At 44.6% G+C, this 15,392-nt stretch overlaps 1 protein-coding gene across 4 annotated transcripts; it reads left to right on the top strand.

Annotated features, from left to right (window-relative positions):
• The first annotated feature begins 271 nt into the window (after positions 1–271).
• ubn2a (ubinuclein 2a) lies at positions 272–14,982 on the top strand. 4 transcript variants are annotated; one of them, XM_053638347.1, is made up of 18 exons: positions 272–1,136; positions 2,921–3,028; positions 3,171–3,272; positions 3,490–3,618; positions 3,722–3,816; positions 4,941–5,304; positions 5,400–5,470; positions 5,864–5,993; positions 6,138–6,247; positions 6,712–6,822; positions 6,914–7,054; positions 7,146–7,193; positions 8,973–9,018; positions 9,113–10,981; positions 11,081–11,219; positions 11,496–11,564; positions 12,155–12,202; positions 12,343–14,982. In XM_053638347.1, the coding sequence occupies exons 1-18, from the start codon at positions 873–875 to the stop codon at positions 12,381–12,383; spliced, it is 3,885 nt and encodes a 1,294-aa protein (XP_053494322.1). In that variant the 5' UTR covers positions 272–872; the 3' UTR covers positions 12,384–14,982. The 4 variants fall into 4 exon arrangements, with proteins under 4 accessions (XP_053494322.1, XP_053494321.1, XP_053494323.1 ...); XM_053638346.1 differs by having other exon boundaries at positions 12,155–14,982; XM_053638348.1 differs by lacking the exon at positions 12,155–12,202 and having other exon boundaries at positions 273–1,136.
• Positions 14,983–15,392: the final 410 nt, after the last annotated feature.

Below are 15,392 nucleotides of genomic sequence, written 5' to 3'. Positions count from 1 at the left end.
GCTTTACTAAAGAAAAATACAAAAAAAAAAATCTTTTTTTTTTGGATTTAAAATCTTCAGATTTCATAAGACTATTAAATATAAAATTGTAATGAAAAACTATATACAACAATACAAACTTTGGTTATTCCTTAACTGTTAGTATTCCATGATTAATCCCTCATTTTTTTCTTTTTGTAAAATATATATTTTTTCAGAGCTCGAGCCAATTATCCGTTAGATCAATCAGCTACCGCCCTTTTATCCGTGTATTAAAGTATTGTTTTTTAACCCATGAAACTTTCCACAACGTAAAATATAACACGCTGTTCGGTTAACAATATGTTAATAGTAACACGAATAAAACATTGTAATAATTAATTATTAAATTAAGTCAGATATGACAGACGTTTAAAAAATCAATTGTAAAATAATCTAATGGAATGAATGAGGGGAAGTCAGTTCCGGCAACGGTATGATGACGCAATCACGTCGGCACGCTTTTAAGAACTTCAAAGGTTTTGATTACGTGATCTCGGCAACGATTGGACGCGCTGCTGTCTCACTTCCGTGCCGATGCACCGAGCAGTCGTTCCGCACATGCGCAGTGACCTTTTCCGTGTTAATTTTATTTACTCTTCTCCAAAAATCCAAGATGGCTGCTGTTGTGAGTGGAGCGGTCCCCTCAGCGCAGCGCTAGCCACCGAACATGGACAAGCGGACAACATTAACGTGTAGCCAGCCATCTTTATTCACTTTAACCCACCCTTGAGGAGTAGGGAGGGATTATTTATAAGAGCAAAAGTTGTGGAACATCCGGTTGGAGTGTGTTTAGAGCGGGTCGTTTGGAAGTTGTGAGTCTGTGAGAGAGAGGTGAGGTGGCCCTGCTCCAAATGGCCGAACCCAGAAAAGTCCCCTTTGTCACTCTCTCGGCCTTCACCGCCGCCGCCGCTCCTCCTCCGGGATCTGAGGCCAGGAAACGGCGCTTGGACGCGGACACCGAGCTGAGCCTGAGCCGGGAGTCGGGACTCGGAGCTCCTGAGGCGGATGGTTCGGGTAAAGCTCCGGGGCAAAGCGAGTCTGTGCGGATAAACATCACCCTGCCGGAGAGCACCGAGCTGAGCTTTCCTGAATTCAGCTACAGCGAACTGCTCCAGGTATACGCACGCACGCACACACTTTCTCCTCATGTGCAAAATAACGTAAAGAACTTGTAAGAAATAAGTTGATCCTACAGTATCTAACATCCAAGTGTTACTCATCTTCATTTTAAAACTGTTCAGAAGTAATAAAGTTTACACTAATTGACTTGTTATATACTCTTCACACATCTCAACTTCATTATTATCTTTATTATACACTAAAACCTGTTATTAAATAATGTAACCATTCTCTACTCTCTTTAGACAGGTTAAAAAGCAACACCTCTGTGATCTGAAACTTTATTTTCTCTCATCAGGGTTATTTCTTCCACTGATGTGATGTTTCTGTAGCACAAAATATTCCAGGGCAGTTTCGGGTCACTCACAGTGACGTCATCTTGGGGGACTCGGGGGCGTGGCTTATGTAATTGACAAGCTGTCATTGTGCTGTTAAGCTGCAGAGTGATCAGCAGTGACAGGAGGTTTAGGGGATTGTATTTGCTGTTATTTATCGTGTGTTTTCTGCTGTGATATCAGTGTAATTGTGTGGAAGTGTCTGACTCTGGTTTAGTTTTTGGCCCTGAATGCGATGTGTTAGCTGGAAATACATGAACTGCTCCATAAACACATGGAGAATGACGACTTGTTTTGATAGAAAAAACAAAACAACCAACTGACGTTCTTGAGTGAGCATATCCATTAAACATATTAACACTCACGTTAACGCTAATGAAGTGTGTGTGTGTTACGGGACTAAAATGTGCAGAGCAGGTTATTACGTTTCCTGAAAGTAATGATGAGACAGAATATCAGGTAAATCTGTGTTGTTTAGGAACATGTTTACGTCGACACACTGGTGTATTTATTTATTCTCTGGTGTGTGATCTGGAGTTTGTTACACTGCATTTGAAAGTGTTATTAAACATTAAAATAGGTGTGTTTATGCAAAGATACAAAAAGTGTAATTATAATAAAAATGTTTCTCACACAGAGGTGCCCTAAAGAAGTGAAAATAAAAACACAGTTGTTTATTTTGTTTTTTATGCCAAGCCTGGAAGAGCAGCTATAAAACCCTTTTTCTGGTCAAATATTCATCGTTTCTTAAAGTCAGATATTTTTAAATTTTAAACAAAGTTTTTAAGAGCGTACTGAGGCCCTGACCCCACACTTATACACACAGTTTTTCCTCTGCGTCTACACAAAAACGCCGTTTCTGATCACTGAAAAATGAAGCTTTTCACAAAGTTGGAGAAAATGTAATGCAGACGGGGAGAAAATTAGCGTTTTCAGACATTTGGATGCATCTGGAGACGGAGAGTGTGATTTATAATGTGCGTGTGTGTGTTATGTTTTCAGACAAAGCGCCTGATTGGCCGGCTGCTCTAACTCAAATTTGGAATTCAAATTTCATTCTAAACATTCCTTCAGTGTTTCAATTGGAAAGAGTCACAATTTGATCTGTTACCATGGTTACAGTTGAGGCAGCTGGGAAATATAGAAATCAAGCGTGAAGTAGCTAATGACTGAAACTGTTGATTTAGTAACTAGCTTTTATAGATGGTGTAAAGATGCATCGAGACCGGAACAAAGACAGAACCATCCTGAACATTAGCACTGACCTCAGATGTGTTGGAAGTTTACTAATTAAAGTTTACAATTGCACTCAGCGTCAGCATCAGCTAACACGGCCAACGTGGGTTTTTAGAAATGTAAACTTTGCGTCATGACTCCTGAACACAGAGTTTATGGAAAATGTAAAGGATGTAATTATAACCAGTTTATATCATTTCCCTGTGCAGGCTAAGAAGAATCCTCCTGCTGTCACGCAGACTTGCAACCTGTTTAACGACGAGCAACGAGAGAAACAGGAAGTGGAAGCTCTGGCCAGGAAGTATGAGAACAAATATGTGAGTCCAGTAGATCATTTAATTCAAATTAAATTATTAAAACGTATAACACATTCACTTCACAAAGCCTCAGGATTTCACCAGGATTGTATTGGCATTATCTCAGACAGATTATTTATTTGTTTATTTATTTACTTTGCAGGGTTCGGGGTGCAGGAGGAAGCGCAAGGATCGGGTTCAGGATTTGATTGATATCGGGTTTGGTTATGATGAGAGCGACTCGTTCATCGACAATTCCGAGGCCGTGAGTCAATGAGTGCTTTATTTAATTACTTTATTTATATTTTATGAACAATAAAATTAAAATCGTCGCTGAAATTAAAAGACAAACACTCGTATTTGTGTGCATAAATTAGATCTAATTTGCGTTTATCCAGTAAACACATCTTGAAATGTTTTAGGTTTCATTTCAGTTCTTTTGTGTGTGTCTGTGATGTATATTTTGTGTTTAATGTGTACAGTATGATGAACTGGTTCCTGCATCTCTCACCACTAAACTGGGAGGGTTTTACATCAACACCGGCACGCTACAGTTCCGCACCGCCTCTGAGTCTGAGAGCGACGATGTAGAGAGGCGCGACAGCAGCAGGGTGAGAGATACCACCCGCCCACCCACCCAAACAACGCCCACAGATAGTGTGCACTATTCAGCACTGATCTGTTGTAATGTGAATGTGTGGTTTTTCTCTGCAGGGTGATGAAGATTCAGAGGTGAAGAAGAAGAGGAGAAGAGATGAAGAGGAGCTGGAGGAGAAGAAGATGACGAATAACCGACTAACAAAGACAGGGTGAGAGTTTATATCTGTTTATATCACATGACGTGTGTTTGTGTAATAAATCCAAGTGGTGTTGAGGCTGTAAAAAAGACAACAAAGTTAGTTTACAGGATGTTTTGGCAAAGTCTGCAATAATTTACTCTGATAAATACTTATATATGTATTTATTTATACAGAGACATGAGGAGACAGTAGCACAGCACCTGGAGGACAGGTGCGCAGAGAGACAGACACTTGCAGTCTTAAAAAGTAAACTGACAGAGAGACAGGACTGCGAGACAGACAGGGAGAGATGGGCAGGGCAGACAGAAAAGCTGATGGGACAGACAGGCAGGCAGGGAGACAGGTGGGAGGATGGGGAAGAGTGACAGACAGGGAAGCAGGGAGACAGGTGGGAGGATGGAACAGAGAGACAGACAGGGAAGCAGGAAGACAGTTGGGAGGATGGGACAGAGAGACAGACAGGGAAGCAGGGAGACAGGTGGGAGGATGGGACAGAGTGACAGACAGGGAAACAGGGAGACAGGTGGGAGGATGGAACAGAGAGACAGACAGGGAAGCAGGAAGACAGTTGTGAGGATGGGACAGAGAGACAGACAGGGAAGCAGGGAGACAGGTGGGAGGATGGGACAGAGTGACGGACAGAGAAGCAGGGAGACAATTGGGAGGATGGGACATGGAGACCGGGGGGGGAGAGAGAGAGAGAGAGAGATGGGTGCAGTAAGATAGCTTCAGGAGTTTCAGTTGGACTGTAAAATATGAAGATTATTTTTCTTAACAAACATCACAAACAGGAAATGAAAAAGATCTGAATTGGTTATTTTTTTATTCTAAAGATTCTCCTTTTACATGTTAGATTTATTAACACAAACATCACAGAATTATTGAATGTAATTGAATGTAATTAAATGTAATGATGCAGTAGTGAAGAGTTCATTAGATTCAGTCAGTGATCATCAGTTGAATTTTCCCTTCAGGCTGAAAGAAATGCAGAAATGAAGTAATGACAGTAACCTCAGTGACAGGATCTACACATCAGCCGTTAGAAAGTCAGAGGAACAGTTTATGGTGATGATTAGATCGCACAGTCGTGTCACACGGCTCTGATGTATCTGTGTGTTTATTTATTTCTGCAGCGTGTGTCGTCCGGAGAAGAAGAGGAGGAAGAAGCTGATGCTGGCGGCGATGCTGAGACGCTTCGCACGCGAGAAGAAAGAAACCCGCAAACTAAACCCGACTAATAGCGCACAGCTCCTCCACAGCGACGCCCTGCTCGGAGACCTGACCTCTGACCCCGCGATGATGTCACTGCTCACCTCTGCCAGTGAGGGCGAGCTGCAGGATCTGCTGAATGACTTGGACTTCAGCGCTCTGGACTCTGTGCCTCAGACTCAGCTCACAGAAAACGGACCGATGTTCAGGACGGAGATTGCGTGTCCTCCCCCTCTACCTGAAGGACTCCCCGCCCCGCTGGTCAAACGCATCGAAGATCTGCGTGCGGTAAGAGTTCTCAAGTTCATCTTCAGATTTCTCAGTTCTCTGTCCTGATTGTATTTCATATTGTAATGTATTTATTTATTTATTTTTTATTTCAGGCGTCCAGACAGTTTGATGAGGAGGGCAGGAAGAAGTTCTTCACCTTGGACATGAATAATATTTTATTAGAGTGAGTATGAGGGTGTGTTCATGTCTCATTTTACACACACACACACACACACACTCACACTCACTCGCTCACTTCCCCTTACACTGCTGTAATGGAACTGCACTTCACATGGTGGCCAAGGAGAAGTGGTAAAGACATGATATAAGACAAGATCTGACACTTAATCTGACTCTCTCTCTCTCTCTCTCCCCCTCTCTCCCTCTCTCAATGTGTCTCTCTTTCTCTCTCTCTGTCTCTCCGTCTCTCTCTCCCTCTCTCAATGTGTCTCTCTTTCTCTCTCTCTGTCTCTCTCTCCCTCTCTCAATGTGTCTCTCTTTCTCTCCCTCTCCCTCTCTCTCTCCCTCTCCCTGTGTCTCTCTTGCTCTCTCTCCCTGTCTCACTTTCTCTGTACAGTATTGAGCTGCAGGTACAGGAACAGTCTCCCTCCATTCGCTCTGCTGTGTATTCTCACCTCGAGGCTTTTGTTCCCTGCAACAAGGAGGCTTTACTGAAACGCCTGAAAAAACTCAGCCTCAACATCCAGGTATGTCATCTCTCTCACACACACGCACACATGCTCACATGCTCTTTATCATTGACACAAGTCTATTTTTTCATTGAAGGTCTTGTTAGTGGATTCAAAACATCGGGTAATTAATTATTTCGTGTGTGTGTGTGTCTGTAACAGGATGATCGTCTCCGTACCCCTCTGCTGAAGCTGAAGTTAGCTGTGTGTAGTGTGATGCCTGAACAAACAGCCAGATACCACATGGACTGTATGGCCAAAGTAGCAGCCAAGTATGAATGTCCTGTCCCGCACACCTGTCCCGCACACCTGTCCCGCACACCTGTCCCGCACACCTGTCCCGCACACCTGTCCCGAACACCTGTCCCACACACCTGTCTCGCGCACCGTCTCCTACACTGGCACACCTGTGCCGCGCACCGTCTCCTACACTGGCACACCTGTGCCGCGCACCGTCTCCTACACTGGCACACCTGTGCCGCGCACCGTCCCCAACACTGGCACACCTGTCCCGCGCACCGTCCCCTACACTGGCACACCTGTCCCGCGCACCGTCCCCTACACTGGCACACCTGTCCCGCGCACCGTCCCCTACACTGGCACACCTGTCCCGCGCACCGTCCCCTACACTGGCACACCTGTCCCGCGCACCGTCCCCTACACTGGCACACCTGTCCCGCGCACCGTCTCCTACACTGGCACACAGATATGAGTGAATTATGTGATGTGTGTGCAGGCAGCATATGGAGGACGGAGAGAGAAACGCCTCAGAGGATGAAGAGGAGGAGAAACCGGGGAAACGAGTGATGGGGCCGAGGAAAAAGTTCATCTGGGACGACAAACTCCGGTGAGGATGCATTCTTCATCTATCACTCGCTCTGCATGATTTACACACCCATTATCCATGACATAATTGCCTGTGTGTGTGTGTGGTTCAGGACTCTGCTGTGTAACCTGGTGCGGGTGAAGTTGAGGTGTTATGAGCAGGAGAAGAGTTCTCTCTCTGTAGAAGATTATCTCAAAGCTTTCATGGAGACCGAGGTCAAACCGCTCTGGCCCAAAGGCTGGATGCAGGCCAGGTGTGTGTACGTGTGTGTACGTGTGTGTACGTGTGTGTACGTGTGTGTACGTGTGTTAAAGTAACCCTGTGTGTGTTCTGTGTTTGTAAAGGATGCTGTTTAAGGAGAGCCTTTCAGTACACGCTCACCTCACAGACCTGTAAGTACTCACACACGCACACACAGTGGACACTTTGATGAGACGCAAATCATTAAAATAATGTTTAATTTATATAGCTCCTTTCCAGAGCTCAAGGACCCTTTACAATAGCAATACAGTAAAACATAAACAGTGAACAATCATGGACAAACACAAAATGTGGAAAAACAATGAACAATCAGACACAGAAAATGAAAAACACAGTATAGATAGTACAGTCACTGAGAGCAAAATGCACAGCAACATATTAGGACAAATAACCTTGAGAAAACAGATACGTTTTAATTGGGATTTGAACGCTGAGATGAATATGATGCTGCAAAGAGTCAGAGATAGGGAATTCCAGATCTTGGGTGCTACAACACTGAAAGACCTGCCACCCATGGTAGAGAGATGAGATCTAGGGACTAGGGATGTCACGAGAACCGATACTTTGGTAACAAGTCGGTACCAACATTGTTAAAACGTGGCGGTACTTGTTTTCTGCAGTAGCGTTGGTTCCGATTGTTATGAAGGTATCAAGGTTGCAATTCTTCCGGAACTGAAGGGGGCAGCAAATACGCGCAAGTGTTTTAGTCAGTCCACAAGTGGTGAAGAAGAAGAACAACGCCTACAAGCACACGGGAAAAACTACAGAAGTGTAGCTCCGCCCTGACTCGTTGAGAGGAAAGGTGGTAAGGTTTAAATATGGAAATACTTAGCATTCGAGGCAGATGACAACAAACATATAGGTTCAACAAACAGGTTCAGCTGCAAGTAATCACTGGGTACTTGGCAGGTTTCAGCATGTAGTAACATATATTGAGGTTTTTGTCAGTGATTATTTCGTTGAGGTATGAGGCTTTATCAGAGATGGAGCGGCAGTTCAGAAGATCAAAATGGCGATGTGAAGCTTCAGGGTTGATGGCGCTGTATATCGTGGTTGAGATATATCAACGATTGGCGCATCCTGTAGTCAGTAGATCTTGACTTGGATTTAGGCTGGGCCCTGTTGTTAGACCAGATGCATGGGATAGTACCAGGAATTGAGCAGTGAGTGTTCAGGAATACTCTAGATGAGCGGTGTGTTTATCGCGGACAACGAGTAATTCCAAGTGTCTGACAGTACTCGTATATCGCAGAATCAAGATGTGGACAGCACGTTAAAGGCCTGAATAGGGACGGTGAGTATCCGATCTCCAAAAATGATGCAGAATAAGAGCAGAAAGGGAGCAACTGCCTGAGGCTTATTTTCACTGACTGATATGATGCGGACCACCAGTGATACCACGTTAGCCAGACCTTGACTATCACATCACCAATATACAGCTCACCAAGAGGATGGCAACCCATCCAAACAGTAAGCAGTATACAATCAGCACAACTGATACAGAGAGCGTTAACTCACTTACCAGTCGAGCCGAAAGTGGCGGACAGAACGGGGAGAGAGCTCGCGACAGGCTGACGAAAAAAAAAAGTATCCAAAAGAGTCCCAAACTGAAAACGTTGAAGGTGAGGGAACCAAAAAGTAAAATAATCCACAGAAAGCACATGTAAAACGGACAAAACAAACAACAGTCCGGGTGCGAAGTGGCAGCCAGACACACGCAGCGCGTGTTGTTAAAGGGCTCTGCTGATTACACACTCAGCTGTATAGAGTAAAAATGCTAATGCTAGCTTGTTATTAGCTGTGACATTGGCTGTGATTACTTGCTAGCCAATCAGATGACAGATATGTGTTAGCAAATCATTAGACGCGTCATGTTTTTCATGTTGCGCCGAAATGCGTTTGTGTTTCAGGGGGAAGAAGAGAATCATTTCCACCCCCAGACCTGCGAAAATAAAGGTACGGTATAGTGTGTGTGTGTGTGTGTGTGTGTGTGTGTGTGTATGTATAAATGTGTGTAAGACTATATTTTGTTATTGTATCCATCCTTTAGGAAATGGCATGGCAACTTGGAGCGGTGCCAGGTGTAAACCCCACCCCTTTCTCTACACACCCGTCCTCAGAGCCAATCTGCTTGTCTGATTCGCTAGATGAGGATCTGGCCACGAACTCTCTGGACTCCATCGCCCAGGCTCTGACTCTCCTCAACAATTCCGCTAATGGTGTAAACCCAAACACTGCCCCCAGCACCTCCTCTTCCTCTCCTGTCATAGAAAAACCCCATACACACACAGTGAGCCCCACCCCTTCCTCACAGTCTTCCACGTCGAAAGACGTCTCTTCAGTGCAAAGACAGACAGTGACGCCTGCTAGTAGACCCATCAATGCTAGCATGAACACCATGCCCACTGCTAAGCCCCGCCCACCTCCGACAACCACACCTCTCCAGAAGCCGTTTGCCGCAATCGGGATGAAGTCCAGCCAAGCCACGCCTCCCGCGGCTCAGATGAAAACCCCATCGAACAAATTGTGTGACAGTGGCACACAACAGCCGAGTTTGAACTCTGTGAGCTTTCAGCAGTTGACCACACCCCCTTCACGGTCATCGCCCCTCCTCCAGAAAAAGGCCACACCCCCTAGACACCACCAGCAGAGGTTTATAACACCCATGCAAGCCACGATCACAAAGTCTTCCCAAAGTAGCAACTCTCCAATAATCAAGCTCACACACCGGCTTCCTGCTCAGACCACGCCTTCTGGCTCTGCCCACCGGCCTCCTGCTCAGACCACACCTTCTGGCTCTGCCCACCGGCTTCCTGCTCAGACCACGCCTTCTGGCTCTGCCCACCGGCTTCCTGCTCAGACCACGCCTTCTGGCTCTGCCCACCGGCCTCCTGCTCAGACCACGTCTTCTGGCTCTGCCCACCGGCTTCCTGCTCAGACCACGCCTTCTGCCTCTGCCCACCGGCCTCCAGTTCAGACCACGCCTTCTGGCTCCGCCCACCGGCCTCCAGTTCATACCACGCTTTCTGGCTCCGCCCACCGGCCTCCTGCTCAGACCACGCCTTCTGGCTCCACCCACCGGCCTCCTGCTCAGACCACGCCTTCTGGCTCCGCCCACCGGCCTCCTGCTCAGACCACACCTTCTGGCTCCGCCCACCGGCCTCCTGCTCAGACCACGGCTGCTGGCTCCATCCACCACCCTCCTGCCCAAACCACGCCTTCTGGCTCTGCCCACCGCCCTCCGGCTCAAACCACGCTTCCTGGCTCTGCTCATCGCCCTCCTGTTCAGACCACACCTCCTGGCCCCACTCACCAACCTCCTGGCTCTGCCCACCGCTCTTCTGTTTCTACTCCCTCCCCTCCTAGTCCTGCCCACCACCCTACTATTACCACTCCATCATCTGGTAATCGCCCTCCTGCCTCAAATCCTCAAAATCTTGCTCCCGCCCACCGATCCCCTGCTTCAACACTTCCTTCTTCTGGCTCCACCCACCGCCCTTCGGTTTCAACTCCGCCCTCTCCGAGCTCCCACCGCCCAACGGTACAGACTCCTCCGGGTTCCGCCTACCGCCAGTCTGTTCCCACCCCACCTCCTATCCTTGTTCACCGCTCTCCAGTGACCACGCCTCCTTCTGTTTCCTCGCCTTCCCCTTCCTCCTCCCGCACCTCTGTCCCAACTCCGCCCACCCAGTATAGCCCTAAAAGTTCAGGATTCAAACCACCTTTCAGCCCTGGCCCTGTAGCCACGCCCCACACTTCTAGCTTCCAGGACTGTAACCTCACTTCCTCATCTGTCACAACCAATCATGGACAGAGGCAGAGAGCAGTGGGAGGGGCCAGTCAGAGTAACAAGTCTTCAGCCAATTGTGCCTCGGCCATGGGACTGCCGTCTCTGTCTGACTCTGCCCTCTTAAATCAGGTACGGAAGCTGATCACACAATTGTTTATTTCCGGTGTGTATCTGTTCATCCTGCAGGACTGATGTAGTGTCTGTTTGTACCTGTCTATCTCTCTGTAGGTGGCGTCTGTGCCGTTGGGTTTGGGGATGTTCGGGGGTCTCGTACCTGTCTCACTGCCCTTCCAGTTCCCTCTGCTCAACTTCACCCCGCCCGGTGCAGCCACACACACCCCCAACTCAGGATACACACTGACGCCGAGTGAGTACTAACGTCTCTACTTCCTAAACTGCACTCATGGAATCCCACAATGCACTGCAATGTTGAAAGATTGTAATAATTGTCCTGTGTAGGGAGCAGGGAGACATTTAGGACACAGACATGTTTCAACCTGTTATTTTTCTCCCCTTTTCTCTTTTTTTCCTTTAACGTATCCGTTCTTTCTCTCTCCGCCTGGTGATTTGGTCCTGATCGGTCTTGATATTTACCCAATTCCTGTCACTCCTGCTGTCTTATTTTTCTCTCTCTGCGTGTTAGACCTATTTAAGAGTTTGCAGTCAGGTGTACAGGCTGCTCTTCCTCCTCACCTGCAGCTTGCTTTCTCAGGTAAAGTGTGCACTTCCTCCAAAGTTTCTCTCTCTCTCTCTCTCTCTCTCTCTCTCTCTCTCTCTCTCTCTCTCTCTCTCTCTCTCTCTTCTTTCCTCGTCACATCTGCTCTGTCGTTTCGTATGTTTCTACCTCACACACGCGCACACGTGTGTGTGTGTGTGTGTGTGTGTGTGTGTGTGTGTGTAACCCGAGCTGTATTTGGTGTGTGTGTTGGAGAGGTTTTACAGCCTGAAGGAATCTGTTGTGTGATTGAAAATATTCGGAAGGAAAAGAGACTTTTTGATGTGCAGCAGTTACACATCAAGCAGAAGTGTTTATTTGAGCGCTTGAACTGCTCCCGCTCGTATTTCTCAATATATAAATAATTATTATTGAACGTTGTGAAACTGTCGCAGTGTGGATTTCATGTTAGTCTTAATTATTTTGATGAAAGTGTGTAATTTATTCATATTACCAAGGCTGGGCAATATATTGATATCGTGATAAATAATTACACGATACACTTGTCTGAGATATCGTTGGTATGGTGTTTTTTTGTTTGTTTGTTTTTCTACATTTACTTATTGTCTATTTTAATTTACATTTAGTTGATGAAACACTACACCAGTTTTCCTCTTTAAATGAAACACACCCAGGTCTGTTAACAAATGCACCGTATCATTTCATCCTTAATGAAGCATTTTGTATTTCTGTGACATGTGTGTGCATGTGCATATTCACACGAATATGACGTGGTCTCATTTACATTTAACTACTTTTTCCCCCTCTTTTACAGAGTCGAACCAAAGTCAGGGAGGAGACGTGAAGAGGAAATGAGACAAGACATGAATGTAACCACAAAACCCCCCATCACAGAGCTGTTATTAAATATATTCAACATTCTGTTATTAGATTACTATCATTATTATTATTATTCAGACTGTAGACATGAGGAACTGTGGTTTTGCTTCCGTTGTGTGTGAAGCTTCTGGACCTAATCGATTGAAACGACACAATCCTCCAGGAAAAGATTTCTCTTACGAACCCCTTCAGACCCCTCAGGCACCAAAAATAGTACGAAATATTGACTCGGATGGGCAGAGTTACTGTTTTACCCATCAATCATGGCGTCTGGGTGGAGCTAGTGTCGACACCTGAGATGTTATATGTGTGGCTTCGTGTGTGTGTGTGTGTGTGTGTGTGTGTGTGTGTGTGAGCGAGCGAGCTCATTTAGTGGGAATTGTTTACAAAATAAAAATCCAAAAAGACAAAAAATAGTGCAAACCCAGAAATGTAGCAGAGTTATTCCACTCCAATCGCCTGAAATACAAGTCTTTATACTGACAATAATCTGATTACGGTAGAATAATTAATTTACTGAAATATATTAGAAATAAAAACTCTGATGCTGAACACTACGACACCACCAGGGGGCGCTAAAGTGCACAAACGTTTACTATGAACACTGAATCATTTAGTACAGTAGCCTGCATTTTAGATTGTGTGGTTTTTTTTTTTCTTCAATAAATGTATCACTATTTTGATATATTTGTGCAGGTCATGTGACCACAGGCGTGGAGTCTGAAGGGGGTTTTAGAGCGGCGCAGAGGAGCAAGTGGGTCGTTGTCATTTCTGATTTTGTCAGTATGTTTACATAAGACCTTAATCACTGTGGAAGGAAGTGACATAATTTATATTTGTATTTAAGTTTGTGCTGCTGGTGCTGTGTGTGTGTGTGTGTGTGTGTGTGTGTGTGTATGTATGTATGTCTGTGACATTTCTACACGCGCTCTTTATTCCACCGAACGTTAAAGCAACTTGACGTTGTGTTTGCTGTTTAGCGTTTTAATAAGTGCTTCAGTTATTTGAGCTTTAACACAGACATTTCAGGCTCATTTGTGATTTAATACTTAAAGTTTATAGATAGAAATATAAAGATCTCGATTATTATATGGTGTGTGTGTGAGAGAGAGAGAGCGAGAGAGAGAGACCGTCATATCCCTCAGTTGCTCAGTGTTTCGGTGCTGTAGACTCACACTGGACCTTGTTATGAAACTTGAAGTTGTTTTTATTTTATTTTTTTTTAGAGAGAGAGAGAGAGAAAGTGTGTGTATTTGTGTGTGTGTGTGAGAGAGATGTGAGCTCATATTTGAACGTTTCTTTTCTAAAGGATTTTTAGTTCAGTGTCACTTTTCAATCAGGCGTGTGCCGATAATCAGTACAACAATCTAATCATGATCTCAGTCACAATGTTGCTCTGTTCATTAATAAGAATAAGTAACCCTAGAAGGTAGTGTGCCTATGTAGGGTGTGATTTGAAGTGCACTAAATTGTGTAGCCCATTAAAAAAAACTGCATTACACTAGGTAGAGGATTAAATATGGCTGACTTGATCATAAACAGCCCTGGGTAGTGCACTGTATTTCCCACTCTGTCCTAAACGCACTACATAGGGTTTACAATAACTTTATAAGAACGTTATTCACCCTAAACCCTTTCTAAGCTTGTTCACTACGTGAAGTGCACATGGAATATACCTACCTCTATATATGTAGTGCCCTACATAAGGTGTAAAGTTAATACCACTTGTACTCTACACTACTTTATGTTCACTACACAGGGTATCAATAATGTTTTACACCCTACATAGTATATAAGATGAAGTGTGCACCCTTATGCACTACATAGGGGGTAAAATAATGCATTATTGCAGAATGTAATGTGCGTTTCCTATGTAAGTGTACGATGTAGGGGATTAAAAAAAAATTCCACTTACACCCTATGTAGTGTACTATAGCCAATAAGGAGCAACATGGAAGATTTTACTCTCTACTCCCTACATAGAGGGAATGATGTCCCCTATACTCTAAAAGTGTGAGAAAGACACATAACCGGCAGAAAGAATATTCGCTGATTATCGTTACACGACTGCAAACTGAAACGCCTTCGATTGTGAGATTATAAACTAATAAACTATGCAGGACGCTTCAAATGCAAAAAAATAAACGCTTCTCAACTGTTAACTCTCTGTGTGTGTGTGTGTGTGTGTGTGTGTGTGAGAGAGAGAGATAAATACCTCTGTTTAGTATCAGCTCTTCCTCTCAAGCCTGTTGTTTTTTGTTTTTAATTTCTTTTAGACTTTTAGTTTGTTTTAGGAGTTGAACTGATTGATGGCCAAAGATGATCGCATTAGTTACACTGTCTGTGTGTGTGGGGGTGTGAGAGTGAGAGAGAGATATACTGAACATGCTAACCTCTGTAGCGTAGCTGATCTAACTGTGTTGTCGGTAAGTGAATAATATGTGGACAGAATTTTAAGACTTTATAAAGTTATTTTGTTTTTCCTAAAGAAGCTGATATGGAATAAAGCTATGAGTTTTTTTTTAAAAGTAGATTATTTTTGTCTGTGGTTCTGTAATAAAAAATGCCATCATGAGCCTTGTGTGATTTTATTTAATCAAGTTATCAGTTTCTAATTTGTTTCAAGCTATCATGTTCCTGAACGAGATCTACCCCACACTGTACTACACTACACTATACTATACTATGTAGAGCTGCAATAACGTATTGATAAAATCGTTGTCAACGAATCTCATTATAAATTAGTTGGTCTGCGTGTGGCGTAGGTGTGTTTACTCACTGTTACTTCTGTTCCAAAAACACGTGTGAGTAAATACTAAGGTTGTGTCCCAAATGATGTACTATACACTTACACTATGCACTGTGAAAGGTAATATCATCTCAAATGGAACATGAGTGGGTTTTTTTTTTACTAACCGGAAATATAAGTTGTTTCCCAGTCACTGGCACATGATACCCAGAGTCACAGACAATGGCTTTCTTCAG

This window comes from Ictalurus furcatus, chromosome 12, assembly GCF_023375685.1.
Source record: "Ictalurus furcatus strain D&B chromosome 12, Billie_1.0, whole genome shotgun sequence".
In the NCBI taxonomy this organism is placed as follows: Eukaryota; Metazoa; Chordata; class Actinopteri; order Siluriformes; family Ictaluridae; genus Ictalurus; species Ictalurus furcatus.
The sequence above is the reverse complement of the archived record's forward strand: the minus strand, read 5'-3'. Positions and strand labels throughout refer to the sequence as shown.